Below are 25,017 nucleotides of genomic sequence, written 5' to 3'. Positions count from 1 at the left end.
TGTATTCCCTCCAAAGTTTGACAATACGAGAGTACACTGATGCAAGTATCTACAAAAAATATATATACTGAAAAAATACTGAGGAAATAGTTGGGTGCTTTATACAAGGCAGGATCTCAGAAAAACCACTTCTTGAGTCAGTAGGAAAGTCAGTAAAAAGGTGACAGAAAGTTGAATTGTGAGCTGTCTTTATTTGGCTGTCCAATAAATATTGCTCATATTTCTTTGTGAAACGTGGGGAATATGGAACTTCAATCATGAAAAGATACTCAAAATTTATGTTTATGTTTCTAGAACTATTTATTACCAATAACCATACCATTCTGGTAATTCCTGTTTGGATTCATTCAAATTTTCAATGACCTTTATAAGACACTAAATTTGGGATTGATCCCAATTTTGTAAGCCTCTCGATCCAATCTCACAACTCACACAACGGTTTTCATGTTGAAGACCAAAGCTAGGCAAATGCTAGGCAAATGCTCTGAGCTACATTCCCAGCCCTGAGTTTTGCTTTTGTTTTTTAAACTAAAATGATATTTTTTAAAGAAAAAAAAATCTATATTATTTTCTGGACATTGTCATGTAGCTTTCTTGTTTTATCCGGCTATGGATTATTTCATCTGAAGAAGAACCATGTCCCTTTTTCCTACCTCAGTAGAACTGTTAACATTTTGACTCACATAATCATTAATAAAGCCGAAAGTGATGTTGGAGATCCAATAGTCAAGGCAAAAATGTGATGTCTATGACAGAGTCAAACCAAATGTAATTTAATAATTGAAAATATATATAAGACTCTTGATCTACCTCTTTTATTTTAAATAACATTGATTAAATATTGGTTGATGCTATTTCACTTAAATGGTTTAGTGCTCTTTGTGATTTCTTTGATGTTAAAAAGACCGCCTCTGACTTGAGATTTTCAAATAGAACCAAGAGTCTGTGGAGGAGTATTTCTTCATATGAAAACCTTCTTTCAAAAACTATCCAGTACAATTGGACTGCCTACCATAAACGAACCATTCTCATTTATCTCAAAGTTTCCTTCTGTGAAAAAAGGAAAAAAAACATGTTTTTTTAAAAAATATCATTGGCTTAAGAAATAGATATTACATGCACAAAATTCACATGTGGCAATGAAGTAAAACCTTAAAAAGGAAGTGTAGAATTCCTTTGAGAAATAACTTCTTTTTTTCCCATTGCATTTACTATCTTTATCATTAAAAGTAGCTCTATACTATTGGCTACAACTGTAAAACCGGAATCTATTTGAGATTTCATTAGTGTATTATTTTCATTTTGCCTTTGAAAGTGTGAGAAGTCATGGCTTTGTTTCTCCCTCACTTGGAAAGATAAACAAAAAATTATGTTCCTGGTAAGAAAATCATTTTGCTACTGTAAGATGAATTTTGTAGAAAATTTTCCTACTTGGTGTTTGATGTTTCTTTTTCAGTTACTAGGTTATATATATACATAAAAGCAACTTTTGCCAGCATCCCTCATTTTTGTCACATAATGTTCAACTCCTAGAGTATTATAACTAAAAACAAAACAAAACAACACACACACACAAACATAAACACTAGAGTAGCTTATATACACACCCATATTCTTAAATGTAAGGGCTCATTTTAGAATGAAGTAAATTGACTTTGTGAAGTAAAAATTCAATTTTACATGGCTTATTTGGAAACATATATTTCTAGAAATGCTCCAAATAAGTAGTAAATTAAATTTTAAACAATGAGTGAAGACATTTGTCATCTATCTTTGAAATAAATTGAGTCCCTACATATTAGTATAAAATTCACTGGCATTTATTTTTAGGTAAGCATAATAACGATTACATTCATTTGATGCTAAATCTAGTTACTTCCAAAACTATATACGCTTTTAGGACTAATGAGTTATATTTATGCATGTTATGTCTATATGAGTCCATGTAGAATTAATTTAGGTAAATTTATGCTTAACTAAGCATTAATAAAATGCAATTTTATGATCAGTAAACTGCAGACAATGATAATTTGTTTTTAAATTTTAGATGGGCTTTAAAACTTAAAATTAATGAGTCCTGACTTGCATAATATATATTTGGTAGCTTTCCTAACTTAACTGTCATATGTAAATCAAATAAAAGTAAGAATACAAGGTAAGTAATTTCTTTTTATTTTAGTGTAAACTATTTGTTATATTAGTTTGCTCTTATCATCTGCCCTTTATTCATTTATAAACACAGATAGTAGTTTCCTGTTTTACAATTTAAATACTTTATATAGTCTAAGAATTCAGTATGTAGTTCACGATTCTTGACAATAGATTAGAAAAAACTAGAAGGGCATTTGTAGCTTTGTGCTCTGTATATAAGGTGTTTTGCCAGTTAGAGAGGTGCTTGTTGGAAAACATTATTTTACTCAACCCAAGAATAATCTAAAGAACAAACTAATTTAAACTTTTGTAGCATTTTTTATACTTTAAATTCATGCATTGAATGCAACTAATTTTTAGTCAGATTATTGTCTTTGATGAATTACTATACTATACGAGAGTATATGGGTAATATTTTAATTGGTAGATGGATTTTTATATACATAATATATACAGGAGTAGTTTGTTTCCATTGAAATGATACAATTTGTGGGGGCAAGCAAAGTTCAATTTTGATACATTTTTGCTCTGCACCAATTAAGCCAAACTTCATTAAGAAAAAAATAATAAAAGTTCATCAATATTCTATAAATATACATAAGTGCAAACCACAAACTTTTGCTCTTTACTATAAATGACTTACTTCAAAACATTAACTATAGCTTTTTTATTGTGACATTTCTGAATATAAGATGAACATTTGCATTTCATGGAACTCCATAAAAATGATTACCTAAGAAAATAAATGGTGTAGATCACTGTCAGTTGTATTTACTGTGATTTGTGTCCACCATTCAACTTTGGGGCTGAGCATAAAATGCCTTTCAGCTCATCAAAATCCCAAATTAAGTTTCCCATATCACCAGGCCAGATTTTTTGTAAAAAATATACATCAGAAACTTTCTTTATAAAAGGGTAGATCTATTCACTGGAATGATTCCTTTTAGGATAGGAATTTCAAAAGGTATCTAGCTGAATAATAAGAATTTTTGACAATGGGCTCAACATGGGCAACTGGTCAACGATTCATCTCCAGTTCTCCATCCTCCCCTTATAAGTGGCTGCTCCCTGTGGATCTGTACAGTAAGGACAACAAGGTCAGAGAAGTATTTTTAAGCACTCCAGTTTCATAGTGTATGCTTGATGGACAGAATAAAATGTATTCCTTCAGCTGTTTGAGAATGAGGGCAGGGGTAGATGAAAAGAGAAACCAAGGAGGACAGATTTAGATCTCAATAAATGCTGCAAACTTAGTGTACTTTTAACCTCTAATCCTTTTTTTTTTAACCTCCAACTTTTAATTTCACCAAAATGTCCTGTTGTCTCTTTATTTCTAACCATTATACCCTGGCCACTACTAAAGGGGTAGGATTCCACATAATGCTATGAATTTGTGTCAACACGCACAAATCCATGTTGAGCCTTTGGTTTTGTGGAGGAGAATTTAAGCATTTGAAAATCTTGAACTAAGCTTACATTATCTGAGGTATGAGTAATAAAATAATAAAAAATAACACAGTCAGTTAAAAAATACAAAGGAAATACCCATGTTACACATAAGCTAGGAACACATATGTAATTCAAAATCAGCATTAAAATGATTGTTCGTCATATTAATTAGAATAATAAAAGTAAGAAAATATGCTCAATGCAGAGGTACTTTAAGAAAAACAAAACAAAAAAGTTAATAAAATATTTTATCTGCATCAAAATATTCTTTGGAAACCAAAAAAATAAAATGTATCATGTCTGCTCTTTCAAGTGGATCTCTAAAGGTCAGAAAAATACATAGTCCAGACTATTTAACTTTCTGAAAAATGTGGAATTCTAAATATCCCCTAAACACAAAGCAAAAGGCTTTATGTGTTTTTGAGCTGAAGTGGTATACTCCCTGTATTGAAACACAGAATCCAGTTCTGTTAATAGCAAAGAAAGCATTTTTTTTGTTTTAGTCAAACCAAAACATATGACCTGACTTCCATACAGTCTAATTTCAGTCTGAGATCGTGTCTGACAGTTCTTCAAAGCTCTGAAGACACCTGCAGAAACTCCTGAGAGTAAAGAGTAGGTTCTCCCAAAATGAAGATGAGAATTATCCAAAGCGGAACTTGAGTCTGTATTTCACTGTATTAGGATTTTTTCGAGGTGTAGACAAGGGGACCTTTGGCTTGACAGGGTTAGGTGGCTTTTTCTTTTCAGGAACGGTAACTGTGAAAGAAAGTTCTGGCTGTTCAGATTGCTTGAATCTTGGTAGAAAGTGGGTGGATATATGCTGTGGTTTCACACGCGGGCTGCAGCCTCTTTTGGCTTTCCCTCTTTTATTCAGGGCCACATACCACTCCCGCCCTGTTTTTTCAGTTCTGTGTATTGCTGAAGCATAGGTATTATAGCTGTTTTCTTGAAATCGCTCCCTGAATTTGCAGTCATCGGTAAATTTGGCCTAAAAGTGGGAAAAAGGGAAATTAAAGTTGTAGCAATATTTTTCAACATGTAACAGAGCATGAGGACATAGAACCAAAAAGGAAATCCAAAATTTGATTGATTACTGGCCCCTCTGCTCTGTTTCCTTTTATAAAGACATGCTTGTTTCTTTCAGAGTTCCTTTATAAAATTCTTAGTTTTGTTTCTATATTCCTACTTTACTCATCATTTATCACTATATTCTGTTTACTATACATTTGGATGCATAATGCCAATGTATTTTCACGTGAGAACTAGAACTCTTTAAATCTATAGTACTTTTCATTTTATTTAGTACAGCTAAATGGTTCCTGCTGCAAAAGGAACTTTAAAATTTGTAGTTAAATTTTCTAACACATTATCGAGAAAACAAAATAGGACTGTATATTAAGAAATAACTGCCTGGTAAAACATGAATGAATACTTGTTTGCAGAAATAGGATCAAATTATTCATTTGAAACAAGCATACGTTTTTCACTGTTATCAGTGTAATTCATGCTGCAACATATGGCCCAATTAATATTGCATGTGCTGAAGTTCTTTATGGAAAAAAATGTATCTTTACACATGTGAAACAGGTCAGTATATCAGATTCCAAGATGAACAAAAAGCCATTTGAGTCATCAGCAAGACTTCAGTCATATCTACACACACACACATACACACACACACACACACATACACACACACACACAATCAGGCCTTAAAATGCCCCTGAAAAAGCAGGCAAGTAGACATGGACCGTGGCACAGCTTGATGAAGAGAATTGTGACAGCAATATGCAAAAGGCTCACTGACAACAGAGAGGAAGGACATCTTAGAGAGCCAAGGAGGGCAGGAAAGTCATCTTGGAAAACCTCATTTTTGAATCGTGTCTTCAAATATAGTTACTTAGAGTTGCTATAAGGGAGGTAGGTGAAATGAGAAAGAATTTTCAGGAAGCAGAAATGAGGGCTTCAAAGATCAGTGTGATACTTTGAACCCCTCTAAGTAGTTTGGTGGTGTGTCATCCATTTGGGAGGGCTAGGAGAAAGAACCAGTGATGAGACTTCTACAGAAAGTCCAGAGCAAAATTGAAGGCTGCGATTTGCCATTCTGAGGAATTTGAAGACATGTAGTAGAAGACAAACTTGAGTATGGAGTCAGATGTGCCATCAAATACCAATTCTGCCAATTGTGCTCTTAATCTTAAGCTTCTTGTCCACATGCCTTTTGACCACAGGATTATTGCAAAAAAATCAAAATATTTGTTCTAGTATAGAGATCTATATCTTTCATCCAAATAAAATAAATCCATAACTCCCAAGGAATTAGCAATCTCACATGAATCTAGACTACCAGGTTTCTAATTTCATAGAGTTCTGTTTGCATAGACCTTTTGGGCTTGGGGGAAAGAAACAGTTCATCTTAATATATAAAATCTCTAAAGGCTGAGTGACTTTATATCAAACAAGAAAAGTTCTCACTGGAATAAAAGAACCCTTTTTTCCTTGCTTTTTCTAATAATGTTTTTCTAAAACATTTTTTCTACAATACAGATCCCAACATTGTAGTCTAAAAATCTGAATACTGTAAAGCAATTTACGGAGGTCCACAAAGACTTGTGCCAAGTCCTGACAATATCAGAAGAGACCCAAGTACCAGAGTATTTCCAATAGCATATTACCTTAAATGTAACAGTTTACCTAAGGGACGGCCATATCGGGACTATGAGTTTAACTTCCACCAGTCTACTGATGGTTTTCCAGATTTGGTCTCTAGCAGGCTGAAAGCAAGTGTATTATTAAAGAACTACCACATGTATGTGGAATCATCTCTTCCTGTCCTAGGCTGAGGCCTAGGCTAAGGATGATTGTGATTACATTGCTTTAGAAAATCAGTTACTGCTGCCATTTTTTATTACTTTCTTACAAGTTAAATATAGACTTGTCTATAGCTGCGTAGCTCTCACGAGGGCTCTCTCGTTTAATTAGATAATCCCAAAGTTTTATTTTAAAATAAAAGTTACCATCATCTGGAATCTTTCTGACTCCATTAAGGACAAGCATTTTAGAAAGACATAGAACATTTTATTTAATAGAGTGACAGGAGCTAAACCTGTAGCTTAGTGTTAGAACATTTGCTTAGCACATGTGAGAAATATTTTCTTCTTAAAATGTCATTGAGGGGCTGGGAAGGTAGCTCAGTAGTAGAGCGCTTGCCTTGCATGCTTGAGGCCCTGGGTTCAATTCCTTAGCACCACATAAGCAGGAAAAAAAAGCCGGAAGTGGCGCTGTGGCTCAAGTGGTAGAGTGCTAGCCTTGAACTGAAGAGCTGAGGGACAGCACCCAGGCCCAGAGTTCAGGCCCCACGACTGGGCCCAAAAAAAAAAAAAAAATGTCACTGAGGATTGGAGATGTAGCTCAAGTAATGGAGCACATGGCTCTGAGTTCCACGTTCAATTATGCAAAATAAGTCACTAACACACACACACACACACACACACACACACACATGCACACACAAGTTCGCTTTAAAACCTATATCAATACTATCCAAGAATTCCTCATGAGTGAAAACTCACCTACCATACCCCTAAAATTATTCTAACTAAAGACTTTCTCATTTTCCCCACCAGACTCATATTGAAAAGATGTTTCTCAAAAGCAGTCCTTTTAAAGAGATGGCTGATCAGGCTGTAGAACTTTCCAGGGTCACCTAGATGTCACTAAGAGTAGAAAGCACAGAGTTCTCAGGACTCACACATTATGCCGCATTTCAGCTGTTCTAATTCCTTCCTGAACACTAGAATAAAAGCAATAGGACTATTTTGGCTTTCTTAATTGACTTCTTATTTAATGTTTTGTCTGAAAAATTCGTCCACCTCTCACGGAACATAGCCATTTGAACAAATAGTTCAGTGAAACTTTTTTCATCAAGAGATTTAGTTTCTTCTTGAAAGATTGATTGTTCCTGTCAGGATTCCTGGTCCCTCAGGGAAGATAGTAAGCCCAAGTAGTTCGTCATTGTATTCACTAACACACCTGGCATATCAGCCAATACAGTCACCATATGAACTGATTGTTAAACAAATTTCGAAAGTAAGATTTCTATTCTCATCTTCATGTTTAAGCTCTCCTTTGAATCATGTGCCATCCTTTAATAAAACATTTGCTTCTTTGATAACAGAAATATTTCTCTAGAAAAAATGCAAGAGCTGGGATGTAGCTCAGTGGCAAAGCACATTCCTAGCAAGGGCAATGTCCTAGGTTCCATCCCCAGTACAAAAAATGAAAAAAGAAAAAAAATGCACGTTGTCACTCAGTTATGGGGTCAAATAGGGAGGTAAATGTAATTTCAAATAAACCATTGAAATTAAAACACATCTTTTCACTTCCCTACCACCATTAGCTACCAGGACAAAAATAATCATCCAATGTTTATAAAGCATCTCTATTTTTGTTCCAAATTCAGTCTTAATAGATGTTTGACCCTAACACACACCAGGCAGTATGCTGATTGTCACTTCTAGAGAGGAAAACAGCATATATTGTCCTGGTCCTGCCAAGAAAAATAGGTAGATGTATCTTAACTTACTTATCTGGATTCTGTCTTTAATTTTCTTTCATTCATATTATACTCAACAAGCCATAATTTAAAAGTCAAAATAAAATGCTTGAATCAACTAATTCATTGTAGTTTAATACTGACATTAGTTTTAAATGAGTTTAATATTAATTTTCAGAACAAATAAGTCTTACGCAAATTGAACTGTGTTTGAATATTCAAATTATTCCAAGGAGGAAAAATACACTGCCAAAGAAATTAAATTCTTTTTGTAAAAAATAGTAAGAAGATACCATCTTGAGTCTATTCATTTCTTCTTATAGTGAAAAGTCCATTTTAAATAACAGATAACTTTCCAGGTGCCGATGGCTCACGCCTGTAATCCTAACTATTCAGGCTGAGATCTAAGGATTGCAGTTCAAAGCCAGGGCAGAAAAGTCCATAAGACTCTTATCTTCAATTAACCACTCAAGAATCGGAAGTGGAGCTGTGGTAGAATGCTAGTCTTGAGCAAAAACGCTCAGGGACAGCACCCAAGTCCTGAGTTCAAGTCTCCCAACTAACAAAATAATACAATAAAATAAAGTAAAAATAACAGATACTTAATGAAAGTCATGTTGATGCCAGGTGGTTTTTCCCTGTAATCCTAGCCATAGAAGCAAGCCTGTGCTCCATATTCAGACCTTAACTCAGAAATTGTGTATGTGTGTATGTGTGGGGGGGGAGGGGCTGGGGGCAGGGAAGACAGGACATTGTTGATCAAGTTTTTAAAAAGCCAAACTTAGGCAAAATAGGACACTCTAGAAAAGACTAATTCTATCAAATTGTAATTAAACAGAGGATCAATTAAACCAAATAGATAATTCTTTTTGAAACAATATTCTTAAAAATCTGTTAACAGAGATGTTTCTTAGCAACGATCATATATTCTATGATGATGGAGGGTCTTGTTAATGAATGAATGGGAATAATGCAAATGCCAGTTCTCAGAACACAGTTCTCAGCTATAGAAGGGATATGAACAGTGATGCTAGACTATACTAGTATAAACCTCTGACTTTGTGAACTATTTAATCACTTTTAAGTCTCCATTTCAATTAGTTGTTTTTTATAGTCTCTTTCTCCTGAGAAAACCATATTAAGAAATAATTATGTACAAAAATTAAGATGGTACTATGGACTGTAACAAAACAATTATTGACCAAATCATGTTCTAGGCAGTTTCCCTTTTGCATGCATATTCATGTGGCAGGTTCCTCTATCTCTATTCAGAGGCAGAGGACTTCTGTTGTGGTTTTTTTTCCAGAAACTGCCTCAAAATGACTCCAGGAGTCAGTTCAAAATGTGGATTTTTCCTAAGCCTTATGTCCAAAGATGGTTTTAGTTCTTGTGAGGTGAAGAGCTTAAATATACTGCATCAGTCAACATCCTGGGTGATTCTGATACAGGTGAAGTAAAGATCAAATCAGGAAAAAAGTAAAGGATAACAGACACTTTCTTTCTGATACCCTTAATTGTTCCAAAAATCTGGGCTATTCAAGGCTACTACTATCAAGTAGCAGTTCACTAATTTATTTACCTTTTATAGTAATTCAGTGACTATTCAGATACTATTATTTGACTTTTAATCAGGGAAATAACGAAATCAATCCATTTAAACCCTTGTGTTTACCACATGCCAGATTGGGCATATGACTTGCGTCTAACTTCTGATTCCTAATGTCTTTTCTAATAATTATGTAAGATAACCAAATCTGTCTCTCAACTTTTTTTCAAGTCCTTCAAAGTTAAAATACTGATAAATGACAAGTGCCATTCCCCAAACCATCAGTGAAATGTAATACCATCCCTTCTTTTAGGTCAACATGCATCTCTGATGCTGCACATCAGTTCATTGAACACAAATTTCCTCAGTGAAGTCCACCTTCTCACCAGACTTGCATGGTGAAACATCACTGTATTTGATTTTGGTACTTGTATCTTGTACATACCTTTATCTGATTTGGGAAAGGGTAGAGGAACAACAAAAGGGTGAGACAAAGGACAAAGGGTGAACCAATGCAACTGTGATACTCGCAAGACATTATGTTGGAAATCAACTTTACAACTTGGGAGACGGTTGGAGGCGGAGGCAAATGGGAGAAAAATGAAGGGGGGAGCAATGTTCAATAATAAATGTACCATTACCATACATATACAACTGTAACCCCTCTCTACATCACCTTGACAATAAAATTAAATTTAAAAAGCAAATTTAAATGGCAATAACAAAGCTTTGTGTGTGTGTGGTGGCCGGGGGGCGGAGGGGGGGACCAGAATTACTGGGCATCTAATTTTTACTATGTCACTGGAAACCTGTTCAGGAGAAAGGATGTTTCTTTGCAAATGTCTTGCTGTAGTTTATCGTCTTGACTCACAGAGTAGAGTTTACTAGATTATTTTTTAAACAATGATAAGACCTATTGTCCCATATCCACTTTCATCAAACATGCTCAGCTTTAGGGGCTGTCAACTCCTCCTTTCTGAGCTCCCAGTGCCAGAAGTCCAGCCTAGACTCTCCCCTGGATAAGCCAGCTGGCACCCTGTGAATCCAGAAAAGGAGGGTTCTCTAGTCCTTCCTTAAGCTGATCAAGGGTGCATTCCATGCCTGTTTCGTAAACTCTGCAATTAGCCTCCTTCCAAACATGATCCTCTAAAACCTTGAGAAACAAAAATAATTCTACCACATGGTTCACTTGGGATCCTTAAAATTAGCTAACATGTTTTCCCCCCAACAGGCAACAAGCAATCAAGCTTTATGAAAGAGTAAAGAGAATATGGTACTGCCTTTCCTAGGATATAGATATATAGATATTTACTGTATTTTCTTTATCCATTTATTTTTTAGAGAAATTAAACCATATGGATATCAAGACTCTCCCCCCAAATAACAAGATTATGACTAGGAAATCCTTGCTTTTTGCAGAGTGTGAGATTAGAAATTTGGCTCCCAAATTGGTTTTGACGAAAGGAAAGCTCAGCCTATGATGAACATTAAGTCTGGAGCCAAGCATAAAAGGTCAATACAAAGTAGGGTTTTAGAGGCTAGCCTAAATAACACAGTTGCCTAAGCTCAAAATTAGGAAGAACGAAACTGTGAATAGTCAACCAGTTGACAGCATATTCAGGAGGATCCATTTAAACACTAAGTTGAATGCTTTTCAAATTCTAAGTGTTCTATATGTATTAACTCATGTAGTTACTACAATTTTGGTCCTTTTACTATTGATAAAACCAAAGAATAGAAATACTAAATATAATGACCCAGTAAACGGTATATAGCTCAGCCTTAGGCAATCAGACTGTACACTCAACCACGCAGTCAATGGCTTTTTTTCCCCCCAATGGCTTTTACTCTTAACATCAGAACCCACCTCAGAAAAATTCAGGAAACTTCTTTGAAGGTTTGTTCAATAAGGACTTACTCTGAACAAACAGGAACAGACAGAGAGACAGACACAGACAGGGAAGGGCATAGTCTGAGAACGTGAAGATCAAGGATGGCCCTGACTTTCGCAGCGTTCTGGGAAGCAATTACCTCTTTCTACTCTCCATGATGCCTGACACATTTTGACAAGGAGAAGACAATAAACCTTATTCTGTAAGGAATGTTTGAAAACCACTGCATGGTAAGAACTTGTCTGTCTTATATATTTAAAGTATACTAAAAGTTTTAAGGAAAGTTGAAACCAATCAGGGAACCTCAGGTATGTAGACAGTTGGGCTTGAAAACAAAACAAACAAAAAAAAGCTCATGAAATTGACAAACTCAGCACACACAAAGAAAATGACCCCAGCATCAATGTCTCCTAAATCTAACTGCTCCATCCTAACATTGTTTTAATCTTTGTGTCCACTGACAATGAGAGCAAATGAAGATTTCTATGAACTATTTTTACTTTTTTGGACGTTCATCTGGAGAGGAGTTCCTTATGAGACACATCATTACATTGAAGAACCAACACTTAGAAAAGTCTGTGTTCAGTTCTATGGCAGATGTAGTCCCAACTCTTGAGACTCTAAAATCAAGTACTGGAGATAAAAGTGATAAATGGAAATGTTGAGGAAAGTCTAGGACAAAAAGGAGTTCTGAATCAGAGAAAGAAAGAGGAGAGGTCAGAGAGAAAAAGAAAGAGAGAGACAACAAGAAGGAAATTTGTTGCTTTGCATGTCTAAAATTTCCTACTTATTTAGCTGAGTGTTTGAATTACTCTTAGGAAGTAATTTATAGTGCTCATTTTTAACATTATGTGCAAATGTTAAGTCCTGCACTTAATTGATCCTATAAATAGATAGAAACAATGTAATTGGTTCTCAAATATAGTACATAATTTTAAGTAAACTTTCATCTACAAAGTTTTATAGTATTTAAAGAAAAAAATAAGAGGGCATAGTTTTAGGTCCGATCACTTTACTTTGTAACCTTAGGAAAACAATTCCACATCTCTTGATTCTTTCTTCACCTCATTATTTAATAAGATGGTGTGAGTGAAAGAAATTTTACAGAACTACCCCTAATTAATAATCTATTGGCATAAAAAAATCAGGTTGAAAATTGACCATTACCATTAATAGGAGAGGACTTGCCCCCAAATTACATCAATACTTCAGATTTCTAATCCTCACTTACTTTGTAAATACAACCTTATAGATACTCTATATGCCACGGTACAACTCTTAAATTACATGTCTAATGTATATTTAATCTTAGCCTTTTATGGTAACACTGTGATTGTATACAAATTAAATCTAAATAAAATAATCACATTTAAAGTTATAAAGACATATTTTCAACATGCTTAATTAGAAACTGAAAACAGGAAAGAAACCAGCTGGGCATAAAACTGATAATTACCAGGATTAATACTTATTTCTTAGATCAAATTCTTTAAAAATAAATCACTTTATAATTTAATTAGGTTTCCAGCTAGTAAAAAAACACAGTGCTAGTAAAAGCTCAGATAAGAGAAAGTAGGTTTGGACAATAGGTTTAAAAGAATCCACATAATCATGGGGCTTAATTTTTTTTATCTACGATTCAGCTCAAAGTCACCAGAATGACTTTTTTATCAAAGAGCATTGGTGAATGACAGGAGCAAGACTTGCTTTGTAGTGTGTAAAAGTCATTATTCCATGAAATAACTTTAGCCTGCCAAGAAGAGAAAGAATAACAGATGCTGTTTTTGCATTATCTGCATTATTCCCACTAGTCCTCCTTAGACATTTGGGTCAGATTTCTAGAAATTTGTTACTTGCTTTTGACAGAGGAATCATGTATCCTAACCTCTTGGTTTGACCTTTCTAATTGGCATCCATTTATAATACTTTACTGTCTGTGGCAATTATCTTAAGCAGGTCCAAGTTTCATCTAATTTTTGCATAGACTTGTGCATAAATCAAAATTGTTTTCAAAGTGAAGATTTTTACCCACAACAAACAAAGCAATAAAAGTCCCTTACACATATTGTACATTATTATGATTTTTAGAGTTTGAACATGTTCCAATCTTTTACAACCTTAAAGTATACTGAGGAGAGATTAATCTGTTCAGAAGTATTTAATCATTATTTTCAAAGGCATATGTAGATTTTTAAAATTCAAATATTGTATTAAATAAAATGAAATGTGTCTTTCATAATTTCGTTTCTTAAGAGAAATAAATGAAAACACCAATTATATTCAATTGCTCAATCTGAATGGTTATTCTATAAATACTATATCATAACTTGTAACAGTGCAATAATCAGCTCAGAAAATGAAAAAGAGAAATTATAATTCTGCCAGTAAGTGAGTTCAGAATCTAACAAGTTTTCAAACTCTTTAAGTAAACTAAGACTGGTAAATTATTGTATTTATATTATATATAACTTATTACATATGATAATAGGTAATATTTATTGAGTATTTAAAGTATCAAGTACTGTTTTAAGCACATAATACATATTGCTTCATTTAAATAACTACAGAATTTGCTCCATCGCTACAGTATTCTTTAAAAATTATTGGCAAATCACCTCTGGATGCTAAGGAATGGAAAGTTGCAAAATTTTATACATAGAACCAAGAAGAAATCTCACTGAAATTGTAAAGATCTATAAAATTAAAAAAAAATACAAATAAGTTTAAGTTGGTTATACTATTAATTGAAAATCATCAAAATATTTGAAAATTTGGAGAGTAATATTTTGGCCATCTATTTAATACAAACTAAAGAAAATAAAGAACTGACACAGAAATACCACAGGGAAAAAGCTTAAATCACTTCTAAGTGTCATGTATATTAATACAAATAAACAAATTCTGAGAGTGGGAAACTTAATCTAGACATATTTTGTTAACTTTTAAATATCTCATATTTTCCAGTTGGCTGAACATTTTCATAACAAAGCAAAGAAATAATTTATAGATTGATCATAAAATATAGAAGTGCAGCTGGGCGCCAATGGCTCATGTCTGTAATCCTAGCTACTCAGGAGGCTGTAATCTCAGGATTGTGGTTCAAAGCCAGCCCAGGCAGGAATGGTCATGAGACTCTTATCTACAATAAACCTTTCAGAAAACTGGAAGTGGCGCTGTGGCTCAAGTGGTAGAGAGCTAGCCTTGATCTGAAGAGCTCAGGGACAGCACCCAGGCCCAGAGTTCAAGCCCCATGATTGACTAGATAGATAGATAGGTAGGTAGATAGATAGATAGATAGATAGATAGATAGATAGATAGATAGATAGATAGATAGATAGATAGATAGATAGATAGATATAGATATATATGGAGAGAGAACACTGAATTTTTTTTCCTTTTTTAATTGTGAAAATACCATACAGAGGAGTTTTTAAGAGCAAAATTAGTCTTTAATAGCCATTATATTTGATATGACAAAAATACAAAATAAAATATAAAAGTTCTCAAATCCATCAATTTTCCCTATGGGATATCTGAGTTAATCATGGTTTCTCCCTTACTAACGTTTTTAAGGCAAAATAACTACTTTCATTCATGTTTCAGCATCATGAGTCATTTACAAACTTAAATAAGCACTAAACACACATGCCATCACATCAACCTGTAAAATTAAACTGCTATATAATATCTTATTACCATAATAGCTCTCTCTCTTCCTTGGGCCTTTCTAAGAAATAAAAGGTATCAACTATTCTGAGAGGGCTATTTCCAAATGCATTTACCTCTGAAATTTTGGCAGGTTATATAATACCTTTACAAAAAAAACCCAAAATACTTAAATGATTACTAATAGACATGCAAACAATTCTCTTGGCTATAAGCATGTATTATATTATAAGAAAAAAATTTAAATTCTCTGAGCAAGTTGTCAGCCTTATCAACTAATTGGGAAGTCACTTCATAGCATGTTACAAAAGTAAAATCTTCATAATACCTTTAGCAAATATAAATGATTCTACTTACACTTGCATGGAGTTTTCCTTTTTTTGACATCGCTAAAAATTTGTTGCTGAAAACTCCTCGTATTCCTACAATCCCCTGAGACACAGCAAATATTTCCAAAATACCTAGGATGACAGAAATCCCAAAATAAAACACAAACTCTTCTACATATCCTTGTGAAGAATTAAATTTCTACATATGCTTTATTACTGCAAGTAAAAACATAGTACTTAAGACACTTATTTTTTGTGCTATTCACTATGTTAAAATGGCTTGCATTCAAGTATTCATTTATGATGATTAATTTCAAAGTTTAAAAGTTTGGTTCTGCTTCCTACTTTTATTGTACATAACAAGATGGTTTAGTAAAAAAGAAAGTTTGATAATAGACTATTTTCAAGTTCTAAAAGAAAAGACATCTTCTAACTCTTAAAAACTAATTTGCATTCATTATAATTGGCACTGAAAACAATATACCACTTTAAATATAAGCCATTCCAAAGCCTGGAAAAGAGCTGTAATTTACATAAAATAAATCCCTCTTCTCAAATTATCGCAAATTAAAAGTATATACCATAAGTAATTGTTTCTGGTGGTTCCCTTAAATTCTACACATACCAAGATACTGAAAATGTAATAACTTGAAATTATTGTCTCAGTGAAGTGTTTGATGGATTATGCTTTGAGACACATTGCGTTTTGATTATGTCCTAAAAAATTAATGAGATATGTTATTTCGTTATTGTTACTATTTTGTAACTTTTGACATAAGTAGTTTTAGTATGTCTTTCTCCTTTGGTATTGCAAAATCCATATCCTGAGTCGTGAGAATTGCTCACCACAATTCAAATATTTTAAGATAAAAGTCACAATCATATACATATACACATAATTGGGAAGGCTGCTCATTTAGCATAAAATCACATAGAATTTTATATGAGAAAGCATAATGTTTTGTTAGTTACCTGAAATTGAAATAAGTAAACACATAAAACAAAGTTCACTAGACCTAAGAAAGAATCTTTATTAGAATGAACAAAGGGAAGCAGGAAAAAAGGAAAAGAAAGAGGGAAGGATAAAGAATATCCCAAAATGTTAATATATACTGCTTGAAGCATTTATACTAAAATTATTTATCAGTAGAACTCTACTAATACATACAAAATTCATTTGACAAAAAAGTAGTATATATAATGTATATGAATAAATTTTGAGCAAGTGCATACCACAATGATTGTAACAAACACTGCTATAATTGTAACAAATACTGCTGCTTACTTGGTTTCTTAAAAATTATTGGTTAGAAAGTACATGGAGAAAGGGAAATAACTCAAACAATACTTTCATTACGAATATTCTTGGCTCAGAATAAATAAAACATATCTTAGGAAAACTTTTGCTACAACTTAGAATTTTTTCTTTTCTTTTCTTTTTCTTTTGTTCCAGGCCTGAAGCCTAAGAGCTGTCCTTGAGCTTTTAGGCTCAAGTCTGGCACTCTACTACTTGAACCACAGCTCTAGTTTTTGGTAGTTTTTGTTGGCTATTATAATAGTCTCATGGACGTTCCTGCCTGAGCTGGCTTCAAACCATGATCCTCAGATCTCAGCTTCCTAAGTGGCTAGGAATAGAGGCATTAGCAACTGGCTTCCAGCAATAACAATAAAATATTTATTTTTATGGAAAAAGGGAGGAAATAAGTTACTTTTACTTTAGTAAGAAGCTACTAAAAAAAAAAGATGCCCCATACATCTTTTCCTCCAGAATGTTTTAAAAATGCTGTTTGCATTAGAATTTGTAACAAAAGTTGTCCAACTGTGATACACACACAAAAGATTTCAAAGAATTGTCACTGTATCATATAGCAAAGTACATAGACTACATTTTAGTTAATTACACTACTCTACAGATATATAAGCTCTACATACTTTATATAAAATATAAATTACTTATATAAATATAATTGCATATTTCATATATGTATTTAAAGTATTTTATACAAATGCAAATTAAGTAGTGTATTTACAACCATTAAATTACCAATCAACCATGTTAGCATGTCACCGTATCATATAGCAAAGTACATAGACAACAATTTTAGTTAATTATACTACAGATATATAAGCGCTACATACTTTATGTAAAAATATAAATTATATAAATATGATTGCATATTTCATATATGTATATAAAGTATTTTATGCAAATGTAAATTAAGTAGTGTATTTACAACCACTAAATTACGAATCTACCATGTTAACATAGTGTATTTAACTTTACAAAGTTAAATTACAAAGGCATAATATAATAGCATTGCTAAAATATGCCCAGAACATCTGATCCAAGAATGATATTGGGAACATTACATATTTATTTTAGATATTTTGAAGAGCATGATTTGCTTGTGAATTCTGTATAAACATTTGTTGTCAAAAACAAGACAAGAAAACATAAAAAAAACTTTCTATGTGCGTTGATAAATACAAAGGAGACAATGTGGAGCTGGTTGAAAAGTAGACTAGGCTACTATTGATGTGTGCATTGTTACATGCATTGTTAGAAGTTTTTATTTCATTCTCTGGAAAATTATCTGGTATGATAAATGCAAATCAATTGTATATTAATGAAAACTATATGATAATACTAACAAAAATCCTTCTCATAAGCATGTGTTTTCAAGCTGACTTTCAAGATCCTGAGATAAAAGGGCTTTATAAATACTTACTTAATAAAAATGCTACTTCTTATATGTTATTTTTAAAAGAAAACTCATTTTGACCCATTTAACTTGCATATGTAAATACATTGTGCAATCTGTGTATATACAGAGTATATAACTTCCATTGCAATGAATTCTATAGACTGTGTGAGATTTTTTTCCTAATAAATTTCTGTGTACAAATGAGTTCTGACCAGAGGGTAGAAAGATCTGATAATTTTAAGAAATTGAACCAGAAGCTTAAAAACAAATGTTTATACAACAAATTCTATTTATTACAGTGAAGAACAGTAAACAAAGAAAAGATGCACTTAAATTTTTTAATTATTTTTCATGCAAGCAAACATCAGTATTGATGTTTTAAATGTTAATGTAATTATGGTTTAAAATTGGACTCACTATTAAGATTATGACACCGCAACATCAGAAATGCTTTCACATTATCTTATTTTCTAGAATATTGATGTAAAATCTATCTGCCTCACAATGTAACTTCCTGCTCCCTTTCCTGAAATATAGCAGGCTATTTTACTTATTTTACAATACCTCATACAATACTTCAATAGCTCATTGGAGAATTGCTCATAGTATTTTAAGCCCATGTACATTATACTGCCCATTTATAAATTCCAGAAAACATTTCTCTACCATTGACTTTTTTATGACTTAGCATTGAGGGGGGGGTGTCAGTGAAAATCCATAGTGTTTGCCTTATGAGTGCCAAGATCATATACTTCAGCAAAGTCATATAAGATAAAGCTTGTCTCACACATCATAGTCAATGACTGCCTGAAGCTTCAGTTGTCCTCTGTGACACTCACAGAATCATTTTCCCTGCTTCAAGACAACTGATATGTATTCATATAGGGACATGTGTTCTGGTTACTGCTCTTTTGGTCATCTCCTATTTGATGGTGGGGCTGCTTCCATATAAATTAACTCACAAGAGAGTAGTAGTGATGGTGTGTTATCTTCCCTAAGGTATTCATGTTGAGGAGAACTAAAAGAAGTGGGTCAATAATTAACAAAAGGAAGTCTCCCTTGGTAGAATTTCAGGGTGGACATCTAGGTGGAGAGAGAGGCAAGAATTTCTTGGTGCATCTGAGCTTACATACCCAGTTTATTCTACTTAATTTAATTTTACTTAGTTTAATTTTATTTATTTAAATAAACTTATTAAGGAAATTTAATTCAATAAGAAAACACATGTAGGTATTTTGTTTTACCTTAATCATATTCAGATTACTAATATAGAAGTACTCTTGATGACAATAGAGTTACAGACTTGATGACTAAATCTAGAATAACATAGATACCCCATTTGTGCAGAAGCTTCAAACTGCTCATCTAAAAGTTCCTAAAGAAGAATATTTTAAAACTGAAGTTTCTTTACATGCATCCATGTAATAATAGGTATGCTATGCCACTTTATCAAATCTGAGATTTATTTAGTAACAAAATTTCCACTTGAGCTCCAAACAATTGATTCAATCCTGGTTTATAAAGGCCTGGTTTATCAAGGTTTATGTGGTTTATCAAGGGTTAATGACTAATGACACCAACTAATAGCAATCCAGAGTTTTAAAAAAATTAGTAAAATTTAGAGTTTCCGTCATAAAAATATAAATGAGATCTTTTACATTCTCTGTGAATGCTCTGGCTTACATAGCCATAAGTTTCAACTTTTCCTCCCTGGATTGAGTCACTTGATTTCTTAATTTTACTGGTACCAGGTAAGTCAATTGGAACATTAGGTCATAAAGATACTTGGAAGCATGGAAGTTAAATAAATTGGTTTGTTCGTGCACAATGGTTGGATTATTCATTTTTCTTATGTATTTGTCTTATTTATTTTCTTCATCTTTCCCTAATATTTCCTCATAATAAAGGATTTTTTGCAATAAGTGTGGTTTTCTTTTCTATTTTTAAAATTGGGATTGTTATTGTTTAAAAGAAATTAAGACTGGACTAAGTGATACATCTAAACCAAAGAAATCATATTTTAATATGTATGAGCAGACTATAGTTCTGATTATAAAACTAGAAAATATTCACAATTTGAAAAATATTTATTGTTGAATGCAAACTGTGAATACACAGATATTCATTCTGTCTGACAAATAAAATTACTGGGCTTAATAGCTACTAGAGTGAATTCCAGGGCAAAATGTTCACTTTTTCTGAAGTAGCTGGCTTATAGAAAAGAAGAATATCAATTTTCTATTCTTGCTAACTCTCTGACAGTAGTAGAACCAGATGATAATGGAAAACCAATCTATCCTCTCTGATCCTCGACCCAGCTCACCCAGCCTCTCTTGTAAGACGCAGTATTTCTTCAGATGCTCTAAGCAAAAGTCCATGACCAACACCACAGTTTATATAATGTCCGGAAACTATCCAGGGCTATCTTCAAAGAGGTGAATGACCAACTGCAATTAGCAAGCTGTTGCTGCTTCTTTTTCATAGCTATCTTAGGACAGAGACCCTTTTTAACTTTCTCAATTATATACCAACCTACTCAATATAAGATTGTGCTATAAAGTCTTAATTGAACAACGGTAGTAAAACTTTACAAAGCAGTATTGACCCACAAGCCATCACAAAGCCATCATTATGACTTGAAAATTTTAAGACATTCTTTCCTCTGTGAAAACAAATGAAACAACAAAAGTTAGCACCAAAATAACCATATTTCATGCAGTGTGTCTTCTAGAACAAGTGCATGAATGGACAAATAAGTGAATAAAAGCAATTCATGTGAAAGACACAGACTGAACACTGGATTGTTTTGAACAGTAATACATTAGAAAAGAGCTAATTACATTTTATGCAGTCACTGTTCAGGTGACATTCCTGCTCTTTTGAAGACATTTTTTAAGATGGTTTTAAAATAAGTTGCATTTTTTTAAAAACAGATAATGGGTCAATGTCTTCTTTAGCTGAAATGCTTTTCTTTGTTGAACAGTTCTTCCCCACTGGCAAGGCCTAGCTATAAAATCTTTAATTGCAGTGTCTTTGTAGAGGAAAGGATAAATGTTTTGGGAATGTGCTTTTTTTTTGAGAGATCCCTAGACACATTGATTTAGTTCCTGGGCTCCAACTGCTGCTTGCTGCCTGGCCACTTTGGGACTTTCCTTAAGCACACAAAGGTTATCCTGAGCTGGCACTGATTTCATAGATAAACTACAAGAACAGAATAGGGAAGGTTGTTGTTGTTTTTTTCCTGAAAAGAAGAGGGAAGATTTCTCAGTAGAGAATAAGCTCAGGTGTCTGACAATCTACAATGTAAGACAGATAAATAGAAATACACAAACACAAGTAATCTTCTGTGCTTCTAAGTCTCAGAAAACTCACCTTCGCTGGAACAGATTGTTCTTTTTTTTTCCTCCCAAAGATGGGAGTTATTTGATAGGACAAAATGAACTTTAAACCCCGAAAATAGGTTTCTCTGAGGAGCTTAGGGTGTTGCATGTGGCCCACCCTCTTCTGAGTGCTCAGATTCACCTCAGTGTGTGTGTGTGCCTAAACCAGCTGGAATCTTAAAACCTAAAAGATTAAACACATGCAATGCTCAGAAGACGAACCTGCTCCTATCTTGGTAAGAAGCATTAGGGCTTTTGCTCCTTGCCCCCTAACACTTCCAGAGACTTGTCAGCCAACCCCCCCCCCACACACACACTGATGTTTACACCCCTGAAAGAAGCACTTCATGGGCCCCTGCTAGACTGTCAGCACTCTTTGAAGCCTGCACGGCTGGCTCCTCCGGAATAAGAAGCCTAGTACCCCAAAAAGGCCTTTGACAACAAGTTAGGTACACTTGTGAGCTAACCTGCTGACAGGAGGGCAGGTGACTGTGCCTAGCATTCTATTTCCTGGCCATATTTCCTCTCTTCCTGGGTATCCCAGAGGCCCGAGCTGTGCTTTTTATATGGCTGACTAATCTCACCTCTCTCTCCCTTCCCCTCAAGAAAAGCAATCCCCAAGCCACCTTTCAACCATCTTTCCCCTCAGCTTCCTAGAGGCAGTGTGAGACATGAGAGGAGCACTTGTGATGCTCTAGAAAGTTGGTGGAAGGAAGGAGAGAGAGACAGAGAGAGAGGGAGAGGGAGGGAGGGAGGGAGGGATGGAGGGAGGGAGAGAGACTAATGGGGAAACCCAGAAAGACAATGTATAACTTGTTTTCATCTTTAAAAGTTCTCCACCCATATCAAATTGACTGTATTAGACAGTATTTTGTTTAAGTAAATAACTTCACTCTCATTGTCCTTGGGGACCAATGAAAAGCTGGCCAGCCTTTTCACAAGGTCTCAACACACTAAACGTCGTAGCTAAACCCAATTCCTGGAGTTAGTAATCACAATGTTCATCATGTCTTCTCAGAACATACCCAGTTTTCCAGACCTCACTGCCTTCTTTCAGACAGGAACCTCTGCTTCCCATATCTATATGGATCTATCCATCTAGCCAAATATAGATACGGATAGCTAAATAGATGACAGACAGATCAAACGCATGTGCACATAGACATCTACACATTTAGGTGTATGCATATGCTCATATGATACGAATTGGGGATTCACGGTAGCACTTAGAGCAAAGAAGTATTGGAGTTCTCACTCCTCACTCCTCAAACAAACCTCAACCAACTTAAGCTATGCATAGGAAAACGGGATGCACTTTGACTCCTAGTGACAAACGCCAGCCCCAGCCTAGTTTGTAAGCCGAAGGTGAGAAATTGTTGGAGAAGGAAGGAAGTACCGCCGGGGAAGGAGAAGCTTTTCTCTAGGCAGGGTTAGAAGCTCATCTTTGGGACCAAGGCATCCTGGCAGCAAGGTGCCTGTCGGGGAAAGAGCCTGTGGGTAACCTGCACCTCCAAAATCGCCGTGGCTCATGCCCAAGCGACGGGTGCGTGTGCGCCATCAAGACGCATCTCCATCCAGGCTCTCCCCGGGCAGTTTTCTGGGACCAGCTGCTGCGTCCCAGAAGCTGGGGCTCCAGGATGTGAACCCGGGAATGCCCAGCCGCGTGCCCTGCTGCCTCTCTACCATCCCGCCTAGCACAGGTTTGGAAGGAGAGCAAACAACTTACTTAACATATTGGCTTCGTGGGAGCCATTGACTTTGCCATCCGGGTAGATCTGCAGATGGAACCCGATGCCCACTCTGCAGTAGAGGCTGCCGGTGCGACGCCCCGAGGGGCTCCACTGGAAGCTGCCCTGCTCCGCGCCGCTCCCCGGGCTGCCCGAAGACGCCAGGGAGGCGGAGGAAGAGGAGGCAGAGGAAGGCGAGGACCAACGCGTGCTACTACTATTCCCACGGTTGCCGGAGTCCCCCGGGTTCTTGTCCGTGACAGCCGATCCGAGTTGCCCTTTGGGGGCCAGACGCTTCTCCCCGTGAGCCCAAGCACTGACGATCAGGTGGCTGAGGAAGAGGAGGAAGAGGAAGGGCAAGCTCATGCTTCCAGCCGCGGGGGTCCTAAGTGCATCTTGTAGGGTTGCTTCTGGGCTCTGTAGCCCCCGCGCGGCTGCGAGCCTCTGGCGCTGCCCCCCTCGCCGCCCTGGGTGGACATAGCCTCGGGGAAGAGAGAGGGAGAGAGAGAGAGAGAGATGAGAGAGAGAGAGACGAAAGAGAGAGAGAGAAAGAGAGGCCACCCGAGCGGATCTCGCGCTGGCACAGGGATATTTATAACGCCAGTGATCTCACTGCTCTGTGAACGCCTGCGAAGCTTCCCCTCACCCCGCTTTGTGTACTCACTGGGGCCGGTGCGGGGAGGGAGCCTCTGGGTCCCCGGGGGCGGGGAGGGGGGTGTGCAGGAAGGAGGAGATGGGAGAGAGTGAGTGGGAGGAGAGGCCGGCTGCACCCCGGACGCTGGGTGCGCCCACACCAGGGCCGCGCACCCCAAAGCCGTTCTCAAGCGCCACGCCGCCGCCACCTCCCTCTCCACCTGGACCCAGACACCGCGACAACCCACACCGCGCGCGGAATTCGGTTCCCAGTTGAGTCCTCCAGGGACCTAGACAGAAACCTGAAGGGGTTTGGGGGGGAGCGGGGAGAGGGGGAGATGAAGGGCTGGGGAAGGGGGGTGGAAACGTGGGAATCGGGCTTGCCTCTTTTGCCATCTCTACCGCGCACAAGTGTCCCGGCAGGCAGTGCACGCTTCACTACCCGGTGCCCTGATGTCTTTCCAGATTGCTCTCCCTTTTGCCAGCTAGATTCCATCAGCTCCTCCTCCCCACTGCCCCCCTGGCAAGGGATCCCAGTTGCTTTCGGCGAGAACCAAACCCGAATTCTCAACTCCACTTGGGAAAGCTTTGGAGGGGCGGCTTGGGAGACTAGGATGGTTTGTTGTTGTTTGTTGTTGTTGTTGTTGCTGCTGCTGGTTTATTAATGAGCCCAAGCATGGGTACATTCAGCGTTTCGAAAACCACTATGAATCACTACGCTGCTTTCCTATCGCAAACTCTCTCTCGGTCTTATTCTCTCCATGGAACTTAATCCTCGTTTGTTTGTCCTTCTAGGACATCGAATGTGTGTTCAGGCAGGTGAATGCAGATACTGTACACGCATACCCAGGCTTGCCCATGCTCAGGTCCAGGCAATGGGGACTGGATTGGATACCAGCACGTGTCTCCACTGCCCAGTTGTCCTCTGGTGCTGCAGGATCACTTTGGCAGGAAGGATTAGCTAACAGCCCGCCTCGGCTT

At 36.0% G+C, this 25,017-nt stretch overlaps 1 protein-coding gene across 1 annotated transcript; it reads right to left on the bottom strand.

The window, feature by feature from the left end:
- Positions 1 to 4,220: 4,220 nt before the first annotated feature.
- On the bottom strand, positions 4,221 to 23,812 carry Fgf5 (fibroblast growth factor 5). Its single transcript, XM_013020163.1, has 3 exons — positions 23,403 to 23,812; positions 15,620 to 15,723; positions 4,221 to 4,591 (listed from the first exon to the last, which is right to left on the bottom strand). Exons 1-3 carry the CDS (start codon positions 23,767 to 23,769, stop codon positions 4,244 to 4,246), a joined length of 819 nt encoding a protein of 272 aa, XP_012875617.1. The 5' UTR covers positions 23,770 to 23,812; the 3' UTR covers positions 4,221 to 4,243.
- Between the last annotated feature and the right edge of the window lie 1,205 nt (positions 23,813 to 25,017).

This window comes from Dipodomys ordii, unplaced genomic scaffold (genome assembly GCF_000151885.1).
Source record: "Dipodomys ordii isolate 6190 unplaced genomic scaffold, Dord_2.0 Scaffold49, whole genome shotgun sequence".
In the NCBI taxonomy this organism is placed as follows: Eukaryota; Metazoa; Chordata; class Mammalia; order Rodentia; family Heteromyidae; genus Dipodomys; species Dipodomys ordii.
Note: the sequence above shows the minus strand (reverse complement) of the source record. Positions and strands in the feature narration are given on the sequence as shown.